At 33.7% G+C, this 21,255-nt stretch overlaps 2 protein-coding genes and 1 pseudogene across 6 annotated transcripts; 1 reads left to right on the top strand and 2 right to left on the bottom strand.

Annotated features, from left to right (window-relative positions):
• The first annotated feature begins 294 nt into the window (after positions 1–294).
• On the top strand, positions 295–1,768 carry LOC107911225 (aspartic proteinase nepenthesin-1). The gene has a single exon (XM_016839101.2). The coding sequence runs from the start codon at positions 344–346 to the stop codon at positions 1,673–1,675; it is 1,332 nt and encodes a 443-aa protein (XP_016694590.1). The 5' UTR covers positions 295–343; the 3' UTR covers positions 1,676–1,768.
• A 497-nt stretch (positions 1,769–2,265) lies between these two features.
• On the bottom strand, positions 2,266–9,470 carry LOC107911693 (CBS domain-containing protein CBSCBSPB3). Of its 5 annotated transcripts, none has more exons than XM_016839572.2 (15): positions 9,208–9,470; positions 8,953–9,121; positions 8,726–8,858; positions 7,679–7,843; positions 6,266–6,344; positions 6,035–6,148; positions 5,842–5,908; positions 5,078–5,183; positions 4,941–4,999; positions 4,040–4,146; positions 3,792–3,925; positions 3,461–3,543; positions 3,271–3,360; positions 2,633–2,804; positions 2,266–2,550 (listed from the first exon to the last, which is right to left on the bottom strand). In XM_016839572.2, exons 1-14 carry the CDS (start codon positions 9,321–9,323, stop codon positions 2,634–2,636), a joined length of 1,593 nt encoding a protein of 530 aa, XP_016695061.2. In that variant the 5' UTR covers positions 9,324–9,470; the 3' UTR covers positions 2,266–2,550; position 2,633. The 5 variants fall into 5 exon arrangements, with proteins under 5 accessions (XP_016695061.2, XP_016695062.2, XP_040961609.1 ...); XM_016839573.2 differs by having other exon boundaries at positions 2,266–2,522; XM_041105675.1 differs by having other exon boundaries at positions 2,633–2,765.
• A 1,150-nt stretch (positions 9,471–10,620) lies between these two features.
• On the bottom strand, positions 10,621–19,837 carry LOC107911692 (fatty acid amide hydrolase-like; annotated as a pseudogene).
• Between the last annotated feature and the right edge of the window lie 1,418 nt (positions 19,838–21,255).

Below are 21,255 nucleotides of genomic sequence, written 5' to 3'. Positions count from 1 at the left end.
TTTATGATTATTATTATTTTAAAACAATTAATTTTATTATTAAAATTTTAATTCAAATCAAATCGGATTAAATTTCGTAACTAAACTCTTGGACAGCTCTAATCACGATGATATCTCAATCTCCGTGCATGTTGGTGAGTGTCGCTTTGTCAAATTGCCTACATTGTCTCTCTTCAACGCTCTCTCCTAGTCTTTTTCTATTTCCCTACATCTACTCCTTTGTTTTAACTGTGTTATGTAAAGACCATTTCCACTCTTCATTTCTATATAACCTTAATCTCACTGATTACCTTTTGTAATTCACCCCATCACCCATTTCTCCTTTTACAATTTTTCTTTTACCATGGCTTCGTTATATTCTTTGTGTTGTGTTTTATTTTTAGCACTAGCAATAGTTGCCTTGTATGTTTCGCCAGCTGTTTCGACGTCGAGACGAGGGTTCGAGCGCCGGAATGAGGTGGAAGACGGGTTCAGGGTCATGCTCAAGCACGTTGACTCGGGCAAGAATTTAACCAAATGGGAACGAATCCAACGTGGGATAAAGCGTGGGCAACGCAGGCTCCAGAGGTTGAGTGTTATGTTTTCGACAGCCATCAGTTCATCATCGGTGGTTAAGGCGCCTGTTGCTGCGGGGAACGGCGAGTTTCTAATGTACTTATCTATTGGGACACCACCGAAGAGTTACTCCGCGGTCATGGACACCGGTAGTGATTTGATATGGACTCAATGCAAGCCTTGTTCTCAATGTTTTAAACAATCTACCCCGATCTTCGATCCAAAATTGTCTTCTACCTTCTCTAAATTGTCATGCTCTAGCCACCTTTGTGCGGCACTACCCGAACAAACATGCGGTGATGGATGCGAGTATGTGTATTCGTACGGTGATTATTCCTCGACACAAGGGGTGATGGCTACTGAAACATTCACATTCGGCAAGGTTTCCGTTCCGAATATCGGATTTGGGTGCGGAGAAGAAAACGATGGGGAGGGATTTTCACAAGGTGCTGGCCTGGTGGGGCTCGGGCGTGGACCACTGTCCCTAGTTTCGCAACTGAAGGAACCCAAGTTCTCTTATTGCCTAACACCCTTCGATGAGACCCAAAAAAGTACACTTTTGATGGGATCTATTGCAAGTGTGAATCGCACATTGGGTGCAATCAAGACCACACCATTGATACATAATCCATTGCAGCCATCTTTTTACTACCTTTCACTCCAAGGAATTACAGTTGGAGGAACTCGTTTGCCTTTCAACGAATCAACTTTTGCATTCCAAGATGATGGCAGTGGCGGCTTAATTATTGATTCCGGCACCACCATTACGTATCTTGAAGAAAGCGTTTTCAATGTGCTCAGCAAAAGATTCATCAAGCAAATGAAGCTTCCCGTTGACAATTCAGGTTCAACGGGGCTCGAGCTTTGCTTCATCTTGCCGTCAGATGCTTCGGAAGTAAAGGTTCCGAAATTAATATTTCATTTCGATGGAGCAGATTTGGATTTACCGGGAGAGAATTATGTAATTGCTGACTCGAATATGGGATTGATTTGCTTGGCAATGGGGCGTTCAAATGGTATATCGATCTTGGGCAACATTCAACAACAGAATATGTTGGTTCTCCATGATCTTAAGAAGAAAACTCTATCCTTCGTCCAAACACAATGCCACAAGTTATGAATTAATTTGTGGCCTTCATTTTCGTTTATTTGCTATTTTTTCATTTGTAGACGATAAATAAATCTTTTTAAATAAAATCGACGTTTGAATTTATTAGTAGTGCTAGCATCACATTTCGTTTTAACACAAAAAATTCCTACTAGTTAATTTTAAAGATCATTTGAAGTAAGGGCTACCAAAGTTTCATTGTTAAAATTCGTCTCTTTTTTATCTATGTATGGAGGATGAAAATTTAGTGATAAGATCCACTTGATCGTTTAGATAGACATTCCTAATAAATACATTATAACCACTAAACCTGTAACATGTTTCTAAATAAAATAATATTTCTTTTTTTACTTATGCATTTTTTCATAAAATGCCAACTATTTACATGTATGCATCAAAGACATGGAGGTTTATTTGAATAAACTGTACCAGTCAAAGGACTTTTTCATATATTAACCTGGCATGATTTTATTGGGTTAGAGATGGTACGGGAGTATAACCACATTTGACCTAACAATTTACTCTGCTTTTATCACAACACATCCTAACCTAGCTTTTCCGGCTCATAAAAATGCTAAGATGAAAACTACAAAAAAAAAAAATTAGTAAAGGGCAGTCCTTCATTGAGCTTTAGTCATTAAAAGAACCATGCATGTCAAAATAGTATACAAAATGCTTACATTTTCATACAGACTGTTTACTATTGTGAGTTACATGTGAAACAAAAATGAATTGTACATCATAATGGATTGAAATTAGTTGAAGTATCAAACCTGCTACCGTACACCAACAGCAGCTCCAATCGGCCAGCCATTTCTTGGGTCGATCTTATTCTTCTTCAAAGAAAAACCCCCTTCAACTTAATCGATGATTCGAACATGATTAGTCTGAAAAGTTCAATGTTTCCTACCCTAGTTATATAATCAATGCAGTGATGTATGACAGATTACTAAATAAAATCGGCACAACCTCATAGTTTTGAGCGCTTTAAGTACACAAGCACGCCAATGCTGGTTAAGACAACGGCACCCGCCAATAGGCCTGTGTGAAAAGAGGCCCACCGAGTTTCCGCGGCTGTTACACTTGATTGTGATGTTATCTGCTGAGAGGAATCAGGAAAATCCAGATACAATCTTAAAACCTGTAAGACAGGAACAGTGAGTAATAAATTTAGAACAATATATTAGGAGTAACTACAATCTTTAGCGATTTTGGCTCTTTATTTCTCATATCAACAATTTTTTCCACCTTTTTTTATCCTTCATTACTTCGTTAAGATTTAAGAGTTTGATCTCAAAGCCCAAGTTGAGAACTAGCTTGAGCCTTGTTAGATAGAAAATCACACTAGCCAATGACCAACCAAGTACAATAAAGATCCAATACGAATGAAATGAACTACAGCTCACAGATTCAAGTTCAATTATGAAAACCTTAAATCCTAAAGCTGGGCTCCATAAACTTGTCCTCTTAAAGTGAAAAATCAATGAAAATAATGCAATTTATCTGTGCAAATATTCATTAAAAAGTACCAAGGAAACCAGCAGCAGAAACAAAATAGGATGGTCCAGCAGGAGAGAACCAATAGTCAAATACAGAGAGTGAGTTACCTTTAGTCCTCGGGATCTAGTATGGTTAACAGCAGCAATAAGATCACTGTCCGTGATGAGTAAAACCTTATCACCTTCATCATCTTCATACTATATAAAAATGAGAGAAAAAAAAGGGAATGAGTACAAACAATAAAATTTGATAAAACCACAGAAAGTGAAGTACAAAATAAACAAATAATCAACTCACCAGAAGCTGAGGATGACTATGATCATTACTAGAACCAATTCTTTGCATAACAGCTAACGAAAGCTCGTCTAAATTCTCAATACCTGGAGAAAAAAATATAAATATGGTATTTTTGCATGCATGAAACATCATGGGAAAAAGGATAATAGCAAAGCCCGCAAACATGCTTACTACCATATTCAGCTGCAGATGATATCTTTCTTTTCAATAATAAAGCCCAGGTGTGGATTAGGAAATCAGTGTATTGGTGCTTATAGGTATGAAATGGCATTTATTTATAATATTCAGGTCAAATTCTTTAGCAAGTATATTGACCTACATTGCTACGTACCAAAATTGAATCGATGTACACGACCCTTATGATCCTCAAATTTGAAACAAAATGAGTTTCCAAGGCCAAGGGAAGGATAGGATGATAACCTTCCAGCATCTGCCCCCTCTGATGTCAAGATTGCAGACATTTCACTGAAATGTACATTCAGTAAGGTTGGTTGCAGTGTAACATGTTGGGATCATAATGAGACTGAATGAGTTACCCAGTGTAACATGTTGGGATCATAATGAGACTGAATGAGTTACCTCTGTGTGTCATAATCATCTGGCGGCTGTAAAGAAAGGGCAGAATCCCAGAATTTTTGCATCATTGTGCTTGCTATGTCATTAACAGCTCCAGAGCTACTTTCAACCTTCAAAAGATCAAATTTTCAGAAATAAAAATTTAATTTAGGGGGGGCTGTTTGACATCCTCGTGTGATAATATAAAGAAAGCTAAACAAATTATGGAATAATAGCGGCCAGATTCAAATAAGAAAATACTACACAGTATATTTGTAACCATATTATAGGGAACTTTGTCTTTTAACTTTTTGCTTGTTACTGGTGAATTATGTTCAGTCGGACAAAACTGTAGACATGCCAAGTGCAATGGAATGAGTCAAGACCTTATCCAACAACTTGAGAAGGACTAACCTATATGTTTCTGTATGTACAAGTATCCCGACAACTCAAGAAGTATTGATCTATATATAGCCATCGATATAAGTAAGAGGTTCAGAAAGGGCTGAGAAAGTTCAGGCAAAAAGTTTTGAAGGTTAGTACTAGGACTTACACAAAAGAAAAAGTTAGAATAAAAGTAGTTTTCATAATTACCTTCAAAACTTGCAAATTTTAAATATTAAGGATTTCAACAAAATATAATGTACATGGAAATACTGCTTTCCAACTCTTTTTTTTTAATTGTTATAATGAAATTTAATTCATCTTGTCAACTATATAGTCCACCGCGGAACATATAATGACCCAAGAATTATAACTATTGACAAAAATATTTCCAACTCTGGACACTTGGGGTGAAAAGAATTGAGCTGAGCAAAGTTCTTCATCTTCCCATTATGCCTAATAGCCATTGCCTAAACATCCAATTCATATACATGAAATACCTAAGGATTTTGATAGATATAAACATGCATAAAATACATACCATAGAAATTGCTGCATGAGTAATCTGCAGAACATCTACACAAGCAGCAACAGTTCCATCTGCACAACAGCCATTTCCACACACATCAACATGAAAAAATTGTAATCATAAAAATGTATGAAAGAACAAAAACTCACCTTTGTCTAGAACAGGAAGATGTAAAAACTTCCCGTCATGCATTATATGCAGTGCGTCAAGGATTGATGTTTCCACTTTTGCACATTCAGGGTTTGGTGTCATAACCTGAGTGATAAAGAAAGATAATGTCATGACGAAGTATCAGAAGTCTTCTTCATACAAAATGAAAGTACAAAAAAGCTTATAACCAGAAACCATTTATGCTAAAAAATTGCAAGTTATGTCTTGGGGCCATCTAATGTCAAGAATACATGATACAAAATTGCACATTCTATTCCAAGATCAGATAATGCAATTGAGAAATAGGTAAAACTTAAAAGAAATCAAACATGTTCATGTTCCAAACTTCCAATTTAATTTAATTTAAGTATCACTGCAGAGTTTATAATAAACTATGCGACATAAACACTGTAACTGTCCAAAGTAAAGGTATATGAGTAAACAGAATCAGTGACCAATTCTCAAAACATCAATTGAAAATGGTATTTAGAAAGCCTGCAAATGAACTTTCAACGGCCACAAATACAATTTATATGCAAATTAACAATTTATAGTATACTTCCAAAGACGGTATCAAGATGTACTTTTTAGATAAAAATCTATTCATGAAAATTGTCAAGCATACTAATTACAGACATATAATTGCTCACTATATTGCTGATGTATTTATGCATAAAGCAGAGTTGAAACTCAGTTGTAAACTTTATTCAAATACACAATTTTTTAAACAAATGCACATCAAATCAAATGTATATGAGTGAACCTTTTCCACCATAGTCAGCTCGGGGGAGAGATTTTGTGCCACAACTCGCATAAGGATATCCTTTGAACTGCAGTGGGTAGTAAAGTTAGTAATTGCAAAAATATTGAAAGAGACCTTTAAATCCACACCAAATACATGTTACAGTGCAAAAGATCTCAAACGCTAATATTAATCAGTTCATAAGAAAGGTTACGTTAGTATCCCCTGAATTTTGTTCCCCGTCATCATAACAACTGAATTAACCCGCAACTCCCGCATCTTTTTTGCAGCAACACGGACAGGATCTGATGATGAAACAATTGCAACCCTGGAAAAGGAAGAAGATACCAGTACAGGTAAAACCAATAACAAAACGAGCAAGGGTATTTAGGAAATTGTATTTGTATATAACAAGCCATTAGACAACTGAGATGGAAGAAAATACTTCGGATTTTCAGAAATTATAGTTGACAAGGATGGCTTGAACATCCGCTCCCTCAAAGTTTCTATGAAGGCATATGGTGCTGAAATAAAACATGACAAACAAAACAACTAATAACTGGTTTCAATCTGTATGGTACAAGCATTAATCTATACCCTTGATCACTCATCAAGTAAAAGATATGTAATAGACATATAAGTTTGTGCAGACGCACTTTGATATTATATATGAACCTTCTTAATATATACATGTAATGGCGAGGAAAACTTCAAAGTTGAGTCATTTCTATTCAAAAGTGCATTCAGCAACCACAAAAGCACCTGTAGTATTTGGCTCAAGAAGCGTGGTGCAGAAGCACCTTTGAGCAAAACCTAAGAGTGTTTTGCGGTTGTGATTGGCAAAAATCAGCTTTTGGCACTGCAAACACAATGCCAATGCAACCTAAATCAACTACAAATCTCAACCACACAACTGGGGTTTAAGGCTAGACAATAAATTGGAATCTTGCCACCAAGTAGAGCATTTATTAGTGATTATGCAACCATTAGTAACTAACTTCTATTTAAAAAAACAGCACACACAAAAAGTTTAAATACTGAAAAATGTAATGTGCTAAAAAATATAAAACCATGCTTTATGGCCAAAAAATTGAAACTACTAGCAGGTATAACAACCTATGCACCAAGCAATAAAGCACAAGAGTTAGTCCATAAAACAACAAAATAAGCACATTAAAACAGGAAATCATATTGAGAAGAGCCAAACTTTTTTTTTTTAAAATGTACCCGTTCACATCTAATGCAGAGAAAAAAAAGCAACAAACTAAAGCATCAAAATCTATAATAGTATCAGGTGAAAAGGTTGGTTATCTGAATCAAACTAACTGGATCAGATACCAAATTTTCAAGCAGAACATGAAATAGTGTAATCCTTGTCATTTCATGTGCCAACTTTAGGTTGATATATGTAAGCACACACAAGGATATTAAATAATGCTAGTGATCTATTTTCATTGACACATACATCAGTAAAAAAATTGATGATGATGATACTAAAGAATAAATGATCATGTTTGCATGCATTTACAGCAACAAAGATGAGACAGCAAGTGTCTATTTTGGTGAATATCGTTGAAACGACAGAGGTAACAACGAGAGCTTATCAAATATATGCATGCAATGGCCTTGAATCATTAGAATGTTATAAATGCCATTAAAAAAATTAATGATGATAATAATAATGAATGAATGATCATGTTTGCATGCATTTACAGCTATGAAGAAGAGCCAGTAAGTGTCTATATTGGTGAATATTGTTGGAACAACAAAGGCAACAACGAGAGCTTATCACATATATGCATGCAGTGGCCTTGAATCATTAGAATGTTATGATCATTAGTATAGAAGAAAAATTAACCATTGCTTCCCCACTGGCGTTCAACCCCTTCCACTGCAGCAGCAATTGCACTTCCTTGCTCGGCAGCCTTCTCCATTCTAGAGATAGCATCATAAAGGCATTTTGTAATATCCAGCATGGCAATGACTTCACCATTTTCCACAACAGGAAGATGCCTGAATTTACCTGTCAAAAGAACCAGTTACTTAGGTTTAGTACATGCATGTACAATAGAATTTAAAGTTTTAAACAAGTACTGCTATTGTGATCAACCTTAGTTCAGCTCTGGCATATATCAAGTCAACGCTTTGCAATTTCACCATTGCTTAGAGAAATGGTACAATAGCTTTTGACAAAGGAAAATCCAGAAATGACATTGGACTATTTAAAACCACACTGATAATTGAGGACTATATAAAACCATAAAACATACTTTTAATTAAGCTAAAATTTTACTAAATTCCAATGGCCACCTTAGGTTCAGCCCACTACGTAAACTCATACATTTTGTCCAAGGGTTAAACCCAAAACCTAATGTGTGATGATTATAGAACATACTTTTAATTAAGCTAAACTTTTAGTAAATTCCAATAGTCACCTTAGTTCAGCCCACTATGTAAACTCATACACTTGGTCCAAGGGTTAAACCCAAAGCCTAATGTTTGATGATTATAGATAATTTCAGATCTAATCTGTCAAACCATTTATAGAAGACCCTGCATGAGAATCTAAATTCAACACCAAACCTTAGCTTTGTCACGCATCTTTCTCACAGATAATTAGCTAACATGAGTTTCATGAACTAAAAGAAAGCAATAATATTCTTCCAACACTCCATCAACCCCCTAAGTCTTTTGCAAGTCCCTTTCTCTCTATTCAAATTTCTTCTAAGAAAATCAATTACCATTGAGTTTGAACCTTACAAACGTGCCAAAGTTCCTTTCAAATGCCGTCAAAACCAACGCTGGAATAGGTTTTCTTTGTCCAAGATATATCCAATTATTTCTAAACAAAAATAGAATTCAGTTTTAGTAGGGTTATAGTGCAAAAAGTAACATAATCAAGCACCTCGAACCATCTTCTGAAGTGCCTCGATGGCCAAAGAGTCCGACGTTACAAAAATTGGACTACATGTCATTATCTTAGATACCACAGTCTGCTCCGGCCTCAACCCTTCTGCTATTACTCTAGTGGCAATGTCCTGGAAATTATACATACATAAATTTGCAATTTTACACACTACACAATAAGAACATGGAAGGAATAAAACAGTCGAGAGATGCTAAATAAAAAACCTTGTCAGTAATGATCCCAGAGAGCAAGCCATTGGCATCGGTGAGCAACACTGCATCCATACGACGAGCTGCCATCCGCCTACAAGCCTCCGACACAGTGGTTCCTTCCGGGATGGTGAGAGCTTTGGACAACCTCAGCTTCTTCACCGTCCTCTCACCACCAACAGAACTGACAAAGAACGAGCTTGAACCTTAACTAAAACAACATTTGTTAAAATGAACATTGAAAAGCAATACTAAGTAAAGGAAACTAACGAAGGAGAAGTCGGCTTGGCATTGTCGGATGTGTGAGACTTCTCAGGGGCAGAAGGACCTCTTCTATAAGAATTCCGGCGGGATGCCGGCGGGAGAGACACCGATTGGCTGGTCATTTCGTCGAATAATTTGGGCCAATCGATCAATTAAGCTTTTTAGGTTATTAGGGTTTAGGAATTTGAGTGGCCCTCCCTCTTTGACCACTCCCTCACCCTTTCCACGGTGGATGGTTTCAAGGCTTCAGCCTCATTGTTGTCTGAACTCTGAATTTATATTTGATTCGTCCACTTATAATTAAACTGTCAATCACAAGCTACAATTTCATTAATTAATTGGGCTAATTTTATTAGTAGTCCCTAAATTATTATTTAGATTTTAAATCAATCCCAAAATTCAAAATGTTCTACTTAAGTCCTCAAAGTATTAATAGTGTATCCTTCTAGTTTCTTTCATCATTCTAGCCATCAAATTAGGAGTTAAATGTTAGCTCAGATATAATGTAGAGCATATTTAAATTAAATGTATCAAATTTTAAATATATATATACTTATCACATAAATTGTTTGAATTTGACACACTATAAAAAAAATAGTCTTACTAAATCTTAATGGTGCTATTATTTAGTAAGTCAGACCTAAATTACCTATAAAATAGGTGTACATATGTTTAAAATTTGATCTATGTATTTTAAAATGGTTTATGTCAAATTCAAACAGACATTTAACGCTTAACCTAACATTAGGTAGATGAAAGAATTTAATTGATGTAATATAAATACTACAAATATAAATAGATTGATAATTTCAAGGACCATTTATGACATTATTAATTATTTAGACAAAAAAGAAAGAATATCAAAATACAACCATAAATAGCATTGTTTTCCATGTTTCCAAATGCCTTTGAAATTTTAGATTTTATTCTACATTTTTCTACCCTTAGTTACTTCTTCAATGTGTTGTGTATAAGATTCAAAATTTACCAAAAAAAAAAAGGAAATTCTCTGCGTGGAAGCAGCCGCATAGCTAGGACCGGCTGGGGCTCGACCCCTAAAATAAAAGAATTTTTATTTAGATTTTTTTTAAAAAAATTTAAATTTTAAATTAGTAAAAATAAAATTACACTGTAGCCTCCCTTAAAAATGATAAAAATTTGATTTGAAATTTTAAAAATTATAAATATATAGACTATTAAAATGGTAAAATTACATTTTTACTATCATAAAAATTACAATTTAATTTCAGCCCCAAACAAAATTTGTTGGCTTCGCCCCTATATGGAAGGAAATGGGTCCAAGTACATCCTTAGAAGAAAAAAAATCAAATTTTTGTGCTACAAGTTCAATGTTTCTTTAGCATATATGGTTGTTATAATTCATAACCCAGAAGAACTGCATAAAGACTTAGAGGCATGAAACAAGAAAAATCTAATTTAATTTAAACCTGTTACCAGTTTTGACAAATGCAGATATCTATAAGTCTACTGATATAAATGAGATGGTACAAGCAGCAGCCTATATGATATGATATCATAGCAACAATGGCAACTTGTAAATAATCAAGCAATACTCTGTATTGCTGTATACCATGGTAAGTTGGTTTTACAGTGTTATTCCATCAAGAGAAATAGAAGGTATATGTTGAAGGCCAAAAATATTGGTGTCTCGTGAATTCTGCTCTGCTCTCTTCACTTTTTACCAAGTATGTCGTAGAAAACCTTTGGTTTTCTGTAATCTGTGATGCACAATGCCTACAACCACAAATGTTTTGTTTGTCAGCCATACTATATACATAAACTCATATTAGTCCTGACATAGAACTTAGGGTTGAATATATAAATTGACTCCAAAGGATTAACCTGCAAATTGGCTCACGAACTATAAACATTTTAACAATACGGTACTTGAGAAAATTTAAATAATTGTCCCAGAACTTGTATTGCTAGCAAATTGCCGATATGGCATGGAGTTGATCAATACTAATTTGTCATGGTTCAAGACAGATATTTTTCTAAATGCAGACATGGTATTAACTTCAGACATGGCAACTTATTATAGGTCAACTAAATCAGGGTAGCAATTTATACAATCGCATTAGTCCATTGTGTTAAATTCGCTCGATGGAATTAAACCATAGGTACCTGATTTTGAAAAAAAAAATTCTTTAGAGACCATATCGTTAAAAGGTGTATAGTTAGGGATCAATTTATACATTAACATAATAAAAAATATAAGTGGCCTACCTGCATTGCAAAAGCAAGGTGCATTAAAGTGGGTTCTGACCATGGCTTCCCTATAAATTGAAGGCCAATTGGCAAACCAGCTTTGTCATAACCAACCTATCAAAGTATACATGGAGAATCTGATATTAGTAGAATCATACCATTTCAGTGAAGCTAATAGACATTAATTACTGCATAAATTTTCAAATAAGCGACAAGTGGTAATAAGTTATTACAGGGACAGTAATAGCAGGTAGTCCCAAAAAGTTTCCTGCTATCTGATATCGAATAATGGTACCTGAAATAACAAGATGGATTAATTTCACTTCGTTAACTGATTGTGCTAATAAAGCATGAAGATTTAAACACAAAATACATAGGGGAAAATAAGTAAAAAATTCTTACCTCCATTTACGTAGTCAAGCTCACCAGTCGTTAGAGCGTTTTTAGATATTGAGTATGCAGTCATACTGTTTTGAAAGAAAAGAAAACTGGTTAAACTTGGGCATTGCAAGAGAAGGTCTTGCAGTGGGAAGTTTAAGTAAAATAGAAGAATAGATGCAAGTTGTTGCAGTGAAAAAGAGTTTACCCTGTTGTTGGAGTAACTATGAATCTGCCTTGGCGAAAATTTTGTTATGAATCTGCATATGACGGTACCTGCATATTTGTAGTCAAGCATCTTACTTAAAACCTATTGACAATAAAGGGATTGGCCTAATTTTAATATAAGACCATAGGACGCCCAATATTTAATATCGCTTAACAACTGTAATGGATCTCCATCATGTGCAAGCAAAGGGGAAGACCGAAGAACCCACCGGATGACAAACTTGAAAGGGACAATAATAGAATAAAACCTGAATTCTAATATCATGTTACGCATCCAACATAAAATCATTTGGCTAGTTTTAATTTTAATATATACTAAAAAAAAAACATGATGTTCCAATATCAAAATAAAACTACAATAGGTAACCACAATTTATCAATATTAAAAGAATTTTCAAAATTTATAAGTTCAAGTTCTTGTAAATTTTTTGTTTAAGATCATACACCATCTTAAAAGTATCAATCCAAAAAAAAATATATCAGACCATGAATAACTTATTAAATCACCAAACGACTCTACAATTGATCCTAATCCATTGGTGAACCTAGACGGTTGCTCACCCCTACGAAGTTTATATTATAAATGACATCTTTTTTTTTTGGGGGGGCGGGGGGGGGGACAGCTTACCTCAGTTTCTGGGCCTTTATATACTCATTGCTGTTGAAAGCACCATATATATCAACTACTACTCTTGCATCCCATCCAAATTCTGAACGGCCCCTACTTGAAAAAGTTTATATTGTCAGAATCTATAGTTTAAAATACTGGAGATCATGAATATAAAGAGTATATAACATGGTGGTTAAAGTCTAGAATATAACATACAGATTTTCCAGATGAGAACTCAGTGCAGTACTGCATTCGGAACCAATTGTCACATAATGTGCCAGGCGCATTACTTCTAGCTCTGGTATGGTAACCTCTACAGTCTTAACAAGAGGGAAATTTATTGCTGCAATAGTCTAACTTGGTTATATAAAATATATATAACTAAAAAAACTTGGTTTTTGATATCATATTATGCATCCGATCTAAAACCAATTGACAGCAAATAGAGATTCCTAACAATAGAACAAAACTCGGGCTTTGATGAAACCGATCTTTAACAGATGTGTGATAACACCAGTTAACAACTTTAATACAAAAATGGGTAGTACTAGTTAAAGAAAGAATCCATTGCTAATTACCTTCCAATTGTAACGCTCACAAAGCAATTGCACAGCATTAGAGCAGCATAATCTGATCTCTTCGTTGCAATCATTGAACCACTAATAGAGCCGATTGGTGAAAAAACAGGATAGAAGGAATTAGAATTTAACCCTTTTTAAGCTATAATTGATGAAAAAAGTGGACTCCAATTAAGTGATCATATAATTTCATCACTTACCTCTCCATATATTGCAAGCTTGATGTTTGATATTGGATTTGTGGAGTTCAGCAACGGAAAATGTATTTTGGGCTGGCAGGTTATCCAAACGCCAAAGAAGATAAGTAAAAGTTATCCAAACTTAGATTCTCTTGTAAAATTACTATGGTATGAAGAGATACATTACTCATACGACTTACCTAGTGAGTGTTATATATGGTATGTGTTTAAAATGAATATGTTTAAACTTCTTTTAAAAAATCGATATATTTTGAGTATTATATCTTATATAAAGGTCTAACTCGAACACAAATATTAAATACGAATATTTTAGAAAAAAAAAAGATGAAGAGTGCTGGAAATATAGGTGAAAAGAAGACATCACAAAGTCATTATTAGAAACCAACCAACGAAGGTTATCGCTATGTTCCTAGAGCTTCAAGTCATAAAAAATCAAAATAATTAAAGAAAAGGCAAATTCATATCAAAGAATTTTATACTTACAGTTTTAAGTTTCAAAATGTTTATTTACACGAGAAAAAAGAAAAAAAACATATGATTGTATGAGAAATCGGTTTGGCACAGAAACTGATATCAAAATCAGCTTTCTCCTGAAAGAAAGATGATCTGTGCATTGAAAACAACAATTAATACCCAGAATTTTTAGTGAATCTCTATAACTGGTACTCACAGGCAAAGTGGTTGGCTCATGTGATGGAAGATGACCACTAATAGCAGCATAACTGAAAACAGAAAACAGAAAACAAATCTAAGTCATATCTACAACTAACAATGTAGCCTATGAAAGTCAATGGAATTCAGTGATCTATATAAACTCGAAGCTTAGTCCCATTGATTCATGCAATCACTTTTAAGAGATGGCATCTAACAGTTTAGGGGTTTCAGGTTTGAATCCCATCTGCAAGCACTTCCTTATTCCCTGTTTGCGGCCTTCTCAATTCCAAAAAAAAAAAAAAACAGGGAGAGAAAACTTACACAATAAATGCATCCTCTAAGGTACCTGCTAGTACTCCAACCATTCCTACTGTCCAGTTCAGAGGAAGAACACTGGAAACATGATAAACATTTTTAGATATTGGTTATATTTCACACCTAATTGAACACAAAGAATTGTTTTACCTAAACAAGTTCTCACCCTGAATGAGGAATGCGTCCAAAAGTCGGTTTGAACCCGACAACACCAGAAAGGGATGCAGGCATTCTCACAGATCCTACACAGAAACCAAATATGAAGTGCGTATGTCCTTTGAACTTATTCACGTGGCAAAATTTTCTGTCGCCTTTTTTGCAATTTTGATGAATGAACAGTACATAGAGGATGATAAAATAAAGATGATAGTGCATAGCTGCTCGTTACGGCAATGAAAGAATTGTTACTCCTAATTGGTTGTTATAATATTGCTAAACTATTCAGTTCTCAGGCTCAATAGTATATCACTCAAAAACATGACTAAGAATTCCACACTTCTTCCATTTTGAAGGTAATAATAAAGGATTTAACCATAGTTGCAGTCTTGAAGGTTTAATTTGGATATTTATCACTGAGTTTTCAGCAGTGGCAGATCTTGGCATTAAATTTTGGGGCCTAACTAAAATTTTTAAAAACTTTGAGGGTTTTAGTGAGAATTTTCAAAAATTTTGGTAGGTCTATTAAAAACTTTCAGAATTTTAGAGGATTTATGAAAAATTACAATAAAAAATAAAAATTTGAATAGTCTAATTGAAATTTCAAAGGTTTAATAATAATTTTCAAAAATTTGAGGGGCCTAATTAAAATTTCAGAAAATTTTAAGGGTATAACTAAAATTTTCAAAAACTTGGGGTGGGGGGCCAAGGGCCCGCTAGGCGCTAATGAGGTCCGCCTCTGGTTTTCAGTCCAAGAGAATCAAAAGAATCTATTCAGGGATGAAACTTGAAAGCATTCAACCATGGCTACCTTGGACAAGTTTAAAAGCTGGAATTTATTGCACACCTATTTCTATACTTGTTGTCTATACTTTTACGTATATCTACGTAGACTTAGTGTTTATGTTGATTACGTAATCATAAGAGTTGGCTATTGATCATAAGTTTAAAAGTTCGGTTGTTTTTTTATGAAGGATGACAAACTTTACCTCCTCCGTCCACACCAAGGGCTGCAGGGCATAACCCTGCACACACTACTGCTGCAGATCCACTAGAAGAACCACCAGAGATTCTGCTGGGATCATAGGGATTTCTCGGAGGCCTGCAAAATTCACAAAAGGAACATGTTACAGTATTTAGTTGTAAGTTTGGTTTATGAAAGAGGAAAGCAACAAGAAATTCCCACCCATAGTGGGGATTTATCCCACTTGGTGTAGCTCCAAGCTCATGCATATTAGTCTTTCCAACAAGTATAGCACCACAGGACCTGAGTCGTGCAACACAGCATGCATCGCCTGTACATGGTCTAACCTTGTGCAGCCACTTTGTACCTCCTATAAGAATAAGAACTGAGATAGGGACAAAGAATAACCATTAAATAAAAGGAATTGATGTGCAACTGAAGAACTTGGGTGACCTGTAGTTGGATATGGAGAACAATCTATTTCATCCTTGACAGCAATTGGAACTCCATCTAGAGCAGATATTGGAGCTCCTGAATAAGAGAACAATTAGATCTGTATGAATATTAGACGGAACTGACAAAGGGATATTGCAAATAGAAAAAGATTCTATATGAAAATGGAAGTCCACTTCTACTAAGTTTGGAAATCAGCTAACTTGTTTTTCACTTTGATCTTCGCATGGAATATAAGAAAGATGAAGTATGCTTGAATATGCTTATTTCCTTATGATAATGTAAACAACAATGTCTCAATAAGAAAGCACATTAAGATATGTGACTTAATTACTGTAAAAGGTTACCTCTTTCATACCGAAGAGTTGATTCTGTAGCTTGCCTTAGGATATCTTCAGCATCATAGTTAATGAAGAAGGCTATTGACAAAGGACGACTGGAAGATTCATGAACAGCATCTATAAACCGCTCTGCAATCTGCAGAATTGAAAATTGGTTTCCGTAATGATAGAAATGTAATCACAAATAATCATTCTTTAGGTGAAAACCTAATCACAAATATTAGTGGGATGTTGACAACATGCAATAAACTAAGTAACCAAGAGTGGTACCTTCAATGGAGTTATTTCCCCATTTCTATAGGCTCTTGAATAATCCGCTATTGTCCAACGCCGGAAACAGCTGAATTTGAAAGCATCTAGTGAATTCTCTGAGGTTAAAGGAAGGCAATTCATAGCTTGTTGAACTCTTTCTGCTGGAGATGCATCAGAATCAATCTCTATGACTTCTTGCTCATCAAGGTCTGTGTTGATGCAACCAAATTTGACACAACATTAGAAGTTAATAATTTGAAAGGATATAAACAGAAGCTCATAGAACTATAATTCAAAAAAAAAAGCAGCAGCATAAATACATACATATGCCATTCTGAAGACATCATCCCTATAGCTAGATATTTCCCCCAGTTATTGTGACCTATTTCTACCTCAAATTATGCATCCCATGAACTTGACTATATAATGAACATCCTTATAGTTCCCTTAACAGTCCACTAGATGAAGCTTTAACAATTCATCAAACACCTTTGAAGCATAAGAAACTTCCAGCATTTGGTAATTGCAAACAGAAGTTGTAGAAAATTCATAAATCACTAAACGGCAGCCGATATTTTGATTCATTGGTTAACTAGTTTTACAATGCTTCCAATCATCGAACTTCTAATGTGATAAAGATCAAGGACTATGAGTTGTATCCAAAATATGTTTGATCTAAGGCATGCGTACCAACATAAGGATGCAATGGAACAAACATGGGTGGTTCCTCCACCGTTGCATTCGAGATAAACTGCACAAGAGTAAAACATGTTGTGTAAGAGATTAACCATAAACACCAAACAAACAACCATGTCCATCACAAAAACACTATGTTCTTTTTTCAGGGATCGAAGATACCATATTCTTTTTATGGCTGAATGATTCTCTTCATATCAGTGCATTGCAAGTACATAAAAGTGCAACAAATTCAGTGTATTAAACATGTTATAAATTATAATCTGCACGGATTTTGAAAAAATAAAAAACAAAAAACCGTGATTTAGTTAGAGAAAACAAGACTTGCATTCAATGAAGTGGCTAATTAAACAGTAATTTAATTTTAATGCAAATATTTTTATTCATCATAAGATTACATTGTTTTATTTATAATAGTTTAGTATATAAAAAAAAGTTTAATAACAAATTTGGCCACTAAAGTTTATATGTTTTATCAAAATGGACTTAATTATATTTTTGAGCCTTTTTTGGCCATTAACTTTTGTTCTTTTTTTCAATATGCTTTTTTTAACAGATTCAATGAAAGTACCATTAAAAAAAGTTAATAGGGATGATGTGGAAATGTGGAAAATAATAAAATAAATAATACATTAAATTAAAAAAACAACTCTTAATTTAAAGAAAATAAATGTACTTATCTAAGAAAAATTATACATTAAATTAAAAAAAACTCTTAATTTAAAGAAAATAAACGTAATTATCTAAGAAAAATTAACTCTTAATTTCATATGTGGAATATTTTTAATGAGATTTAATGAATAAATTTAAGGTTTCAATCTTTCATAGGTTTATTTTCTTTAAATTATGAGATTTTTTTAAACTTCATGAATTATTTATATATTTTATTATTTTCACATGTAATTATTTTATTGGGTTATCTAAGTAATAAATTACATCTCATTAAAAATATTCCACTTATGAAATTCTACATCATCCCGTTAACTTTTTTAACAATATTTTCATCAAATTTATTAAAAAAGCAATTTAAAAAAAAAAGGTTGATGGCCAAAAAAGGCTCAAAAATACAATTAGAGTCATTTTGACAAAATATGTAAACGTTAGTGGCCAAATTTATCATTAGGCCTAAAAAAAATTATCATAGTCACTAGACTTGCCTGTGGGTCAAACCAGTCGATTGGATCCAAAAGCCCATTTAAAAAGTAGAAGGATTTTGGCGAAAATATAAGTCTAGAAAATGTATTTGGGAAAAAAATAAGACCCGTTTAGAAAACGGGTCGAGTTTCGAGTAAGAGTTTTTTTCACTTGAGCCCGGGTTGACCCGAATTTGCAAAAGAAAAAATTATTGTTTTGTTACTATTATTAATTGTTTCCTGTCATTTCATTATTATGGTACTATTATTTTATTATTATTGTTTGGATATTGTATAACTATTTATTTTATTATTAATTTTGCCATTATTTTAGAGACATTTAATTGTTAAATTGTATCTATATTAATATTATTTAAGTATAAAAAAATTTAGTGTTTTTGATATATTATATTTTTATTTTTTACATAAAAATAAAATTACAAAAATTAATACCAGCAATCATATCAGAATTTTAGATTTTTTATTCAAATCAAATTTGAAAAAAATTTTAAACTCTTTTTTCGATTGAGCACCAACCTAAAATTTTATTAGTACCGGCACATAGAGAACTCTAGATACAACAAGAGCGTTGGTCATAAAGTCAATGATAGTGATGAGTGAACCAGAAACATTAATGGCGTTGCTTCTTCGAGATTATAATAATTAAAGAACAAAAAAAAAAAGAACAAGTGAAGGAGAATGAAGGCAATAAGTGTGTACCTTGTGAACTCGATTCAGCCTCTTCAAAATGTAGAACGCCAATGCTCCAAATATCCTTGACTCCAGAATCCACGCAAATATTTTTGCCAGCAATCCTCCCATGCGAGGAGCTACATACATACATACATATTCAGAAAATTATATATACATGCAAAAGGAGGCAAACTTTGAAGGAGAAAGTCAACGACAGCTATCTTAAGTAGAAACAGAACATCTGAGATTCCGGATTCAGCAACTGTTGAGTCAGTAAAAAGAGATTCTTAAACAATTCGATGAATTCTCAGATTCAGACAAAGCTTCTCAAAGCCTTTCATTTTATCTATTTAAATAAACCCCTCTCTCTCTCTCGCTCTCTCTCTATATATATATGAATTTGATGTAAAAGAAAAAAAGTGATGATGATGATGATGATGATGAATGGAGAAAAATGGATGGAAATGAGGAAATAGAAACCTTTGATATCGGCTTCGACATATATCTCGTTACTGTCAGGACCAAGATCAAGTTGCTCTACTGGCTTGTAAACCACGCCAGCAGCTCTCAATAATCCCATTTTACTGGAAAAAAAATGCTTTGTAGATCGCTGCTGCTGGTTTTGGGCAAATTCAGTACCAGAGGTTCAATAAAAAGTCAAACAATACATATATATGTATATAATTTGTACTGCAAGTAAATAAAGTACAGCTAGGATATGATAGGATATTTGTGAGAGAGAAGTGTGAGGAGATGACTACATGTTGGTCGTTACTATCAATGCTAATATTATTATTACCGATCGTTTTGTAATTATCGTTTTGTCACTTATGTTATCGTTTTATTACGAAATGATCACTCTGTTGTTAAAATGGGCTTTAAATGTCAATGTAGATATCTGATCAAGTAAATTAATTGATTTTTTAATTAAATAAATTTAACTAATTGAATTTTTCGAATTAATTAAAGGAAAATATTATTTTGGTTTTTTGAAATAATCAAAACCAATGCACCAGATTAATCCTCGAATTGGAAAAAAAAACTTTTGGTCTCCTTTTTCTTTTCTTTTTCGTTTTCAATTTGACTGAAAAAATCATTTATTTTCATAGCCATCTTTGTTAAACCGAAACAATAGAATCAAATTGGGTGCTCCATCAACCGATTGGATTTTTTATTCAAAATGAAAAAACAAATGATCGATTCAATAGAGGGTCCAGTCATGGATTACAGTAAGTAATGAGTTTTTTATTCTTTACCTAGATTTTGGGTTTTTTTTTTTGCAAAAAGATGGTTCTATTTTTCATGTTTTTCTATATGTGTGACAAACAAATGACATGCTCAAACCAATAATAAAAGAAACTAAAACGATAATGTTTTAACAGTAGATGTTATGGTTTAACTATCACGTCTGACTAGGGGTGTTCATTCGGTTAACCGACCGGTTAACCGACCCGAAATTACTATAACCGAATTAACCGACCTTCCAAAAATTTTAACCGTTAACCGAACCGATTTTTTTTAAAAAAAATTTAACCGAACCGAAATTTTTTCGGTTAATAAGGTCGGTTAACCGAATTAACCGAAAATTATGTATTTTTTATTTTTGGTTAAAAATTACCCGAATTACCCGAATTACCCGAATTACCCGAATTACCCGAATTACCCGAATTACCCGAATTAACCGAATTAACCGAATTAACCGAAAAATACCCGAATTTTTTTATTTTTATTTTTAAAATTTAAAAAATTTATAAATTATTAAAGTAAATTGGGTTTTAGACTTTAGTAAATTGGGTTGTCTTTTAGTTTTAGTTTTATTGGATTGGGTAATTGGGTAAACTTTAGTTTTAGTTTTATTGGGTTGGGTAATTGAGTTTGGGTTGGGTTGGATAATTTTATTTATTAATTTTTTCGGTTAACCAAAAATTTTCGGTTAACCGACCGGTTTCGAACCGAATTAACCGTTAACCGAAAAATCATAAAAAAATTAATCGACCCCCGACCGAAAAAATTCGGTTAACCAACCTATTAACCGAATTCGGTCGGTTAACCGAATTTTTTCGGTTTTACCCGAATTATGGACACCCCTACGTCTGACTGTCGTTTGGGAGGTAACAGATCTTAATGGCAATGTGATCATTTCGTAACAAAACGATATCATAAGTGACTAAAAT

The sequence above is a fragment of the Gossypium hirsutum genome, chromosome D11 (assembly GCF_007990345.1).
Source record: "Gossypium hirsutum isolate 1008001.06 chromosome D11, Gossypium_hirsutum_v2.1, whole genome shotgun sequence".
NCBI lineage: Eukaryota > Viridiplantae > Streptophyta > Magnoliopsida > Malvales > Malvaceae > Gossypium > Gossypium hirsutum.
This window is presented reverse-complemented; position numbering and strand designations above follow the sequence as displayed.

Excerpts from the sequence above, each read along its gene's own strand:
- LOC107911225 (XM_016839101.2), top strand. The coding sequence starts at position 344 with ATGGCTTCGTTATATTCTTTGTGTTGTGTTTTATTTTTAGCACTAGCA.
- LOC107911693 (XM_016839572.2), bottom strand. The coding sequence starts at position 9,323 with ATGACCAGCCAATCGGTGTCTCTCCCGCCGGCATCCCGCCGGAATTCT. Across the intron at positions 9,122-9,207 it reads GCCAAGCCGACTTCTCCTTC|TTCTGTTGGTGGTGAGAGGA; the intron begins GTTAGTTTCCTT and ends GTTCTTTGTCAG. Across the intron at positions 6,345-7,678 it reads ACGCCAGTGGGGAAGCAATG|CACCATATGCCTTCATAGAA; the intron begins GTTAATTTTTCT and ends GTTTTATTTCAG.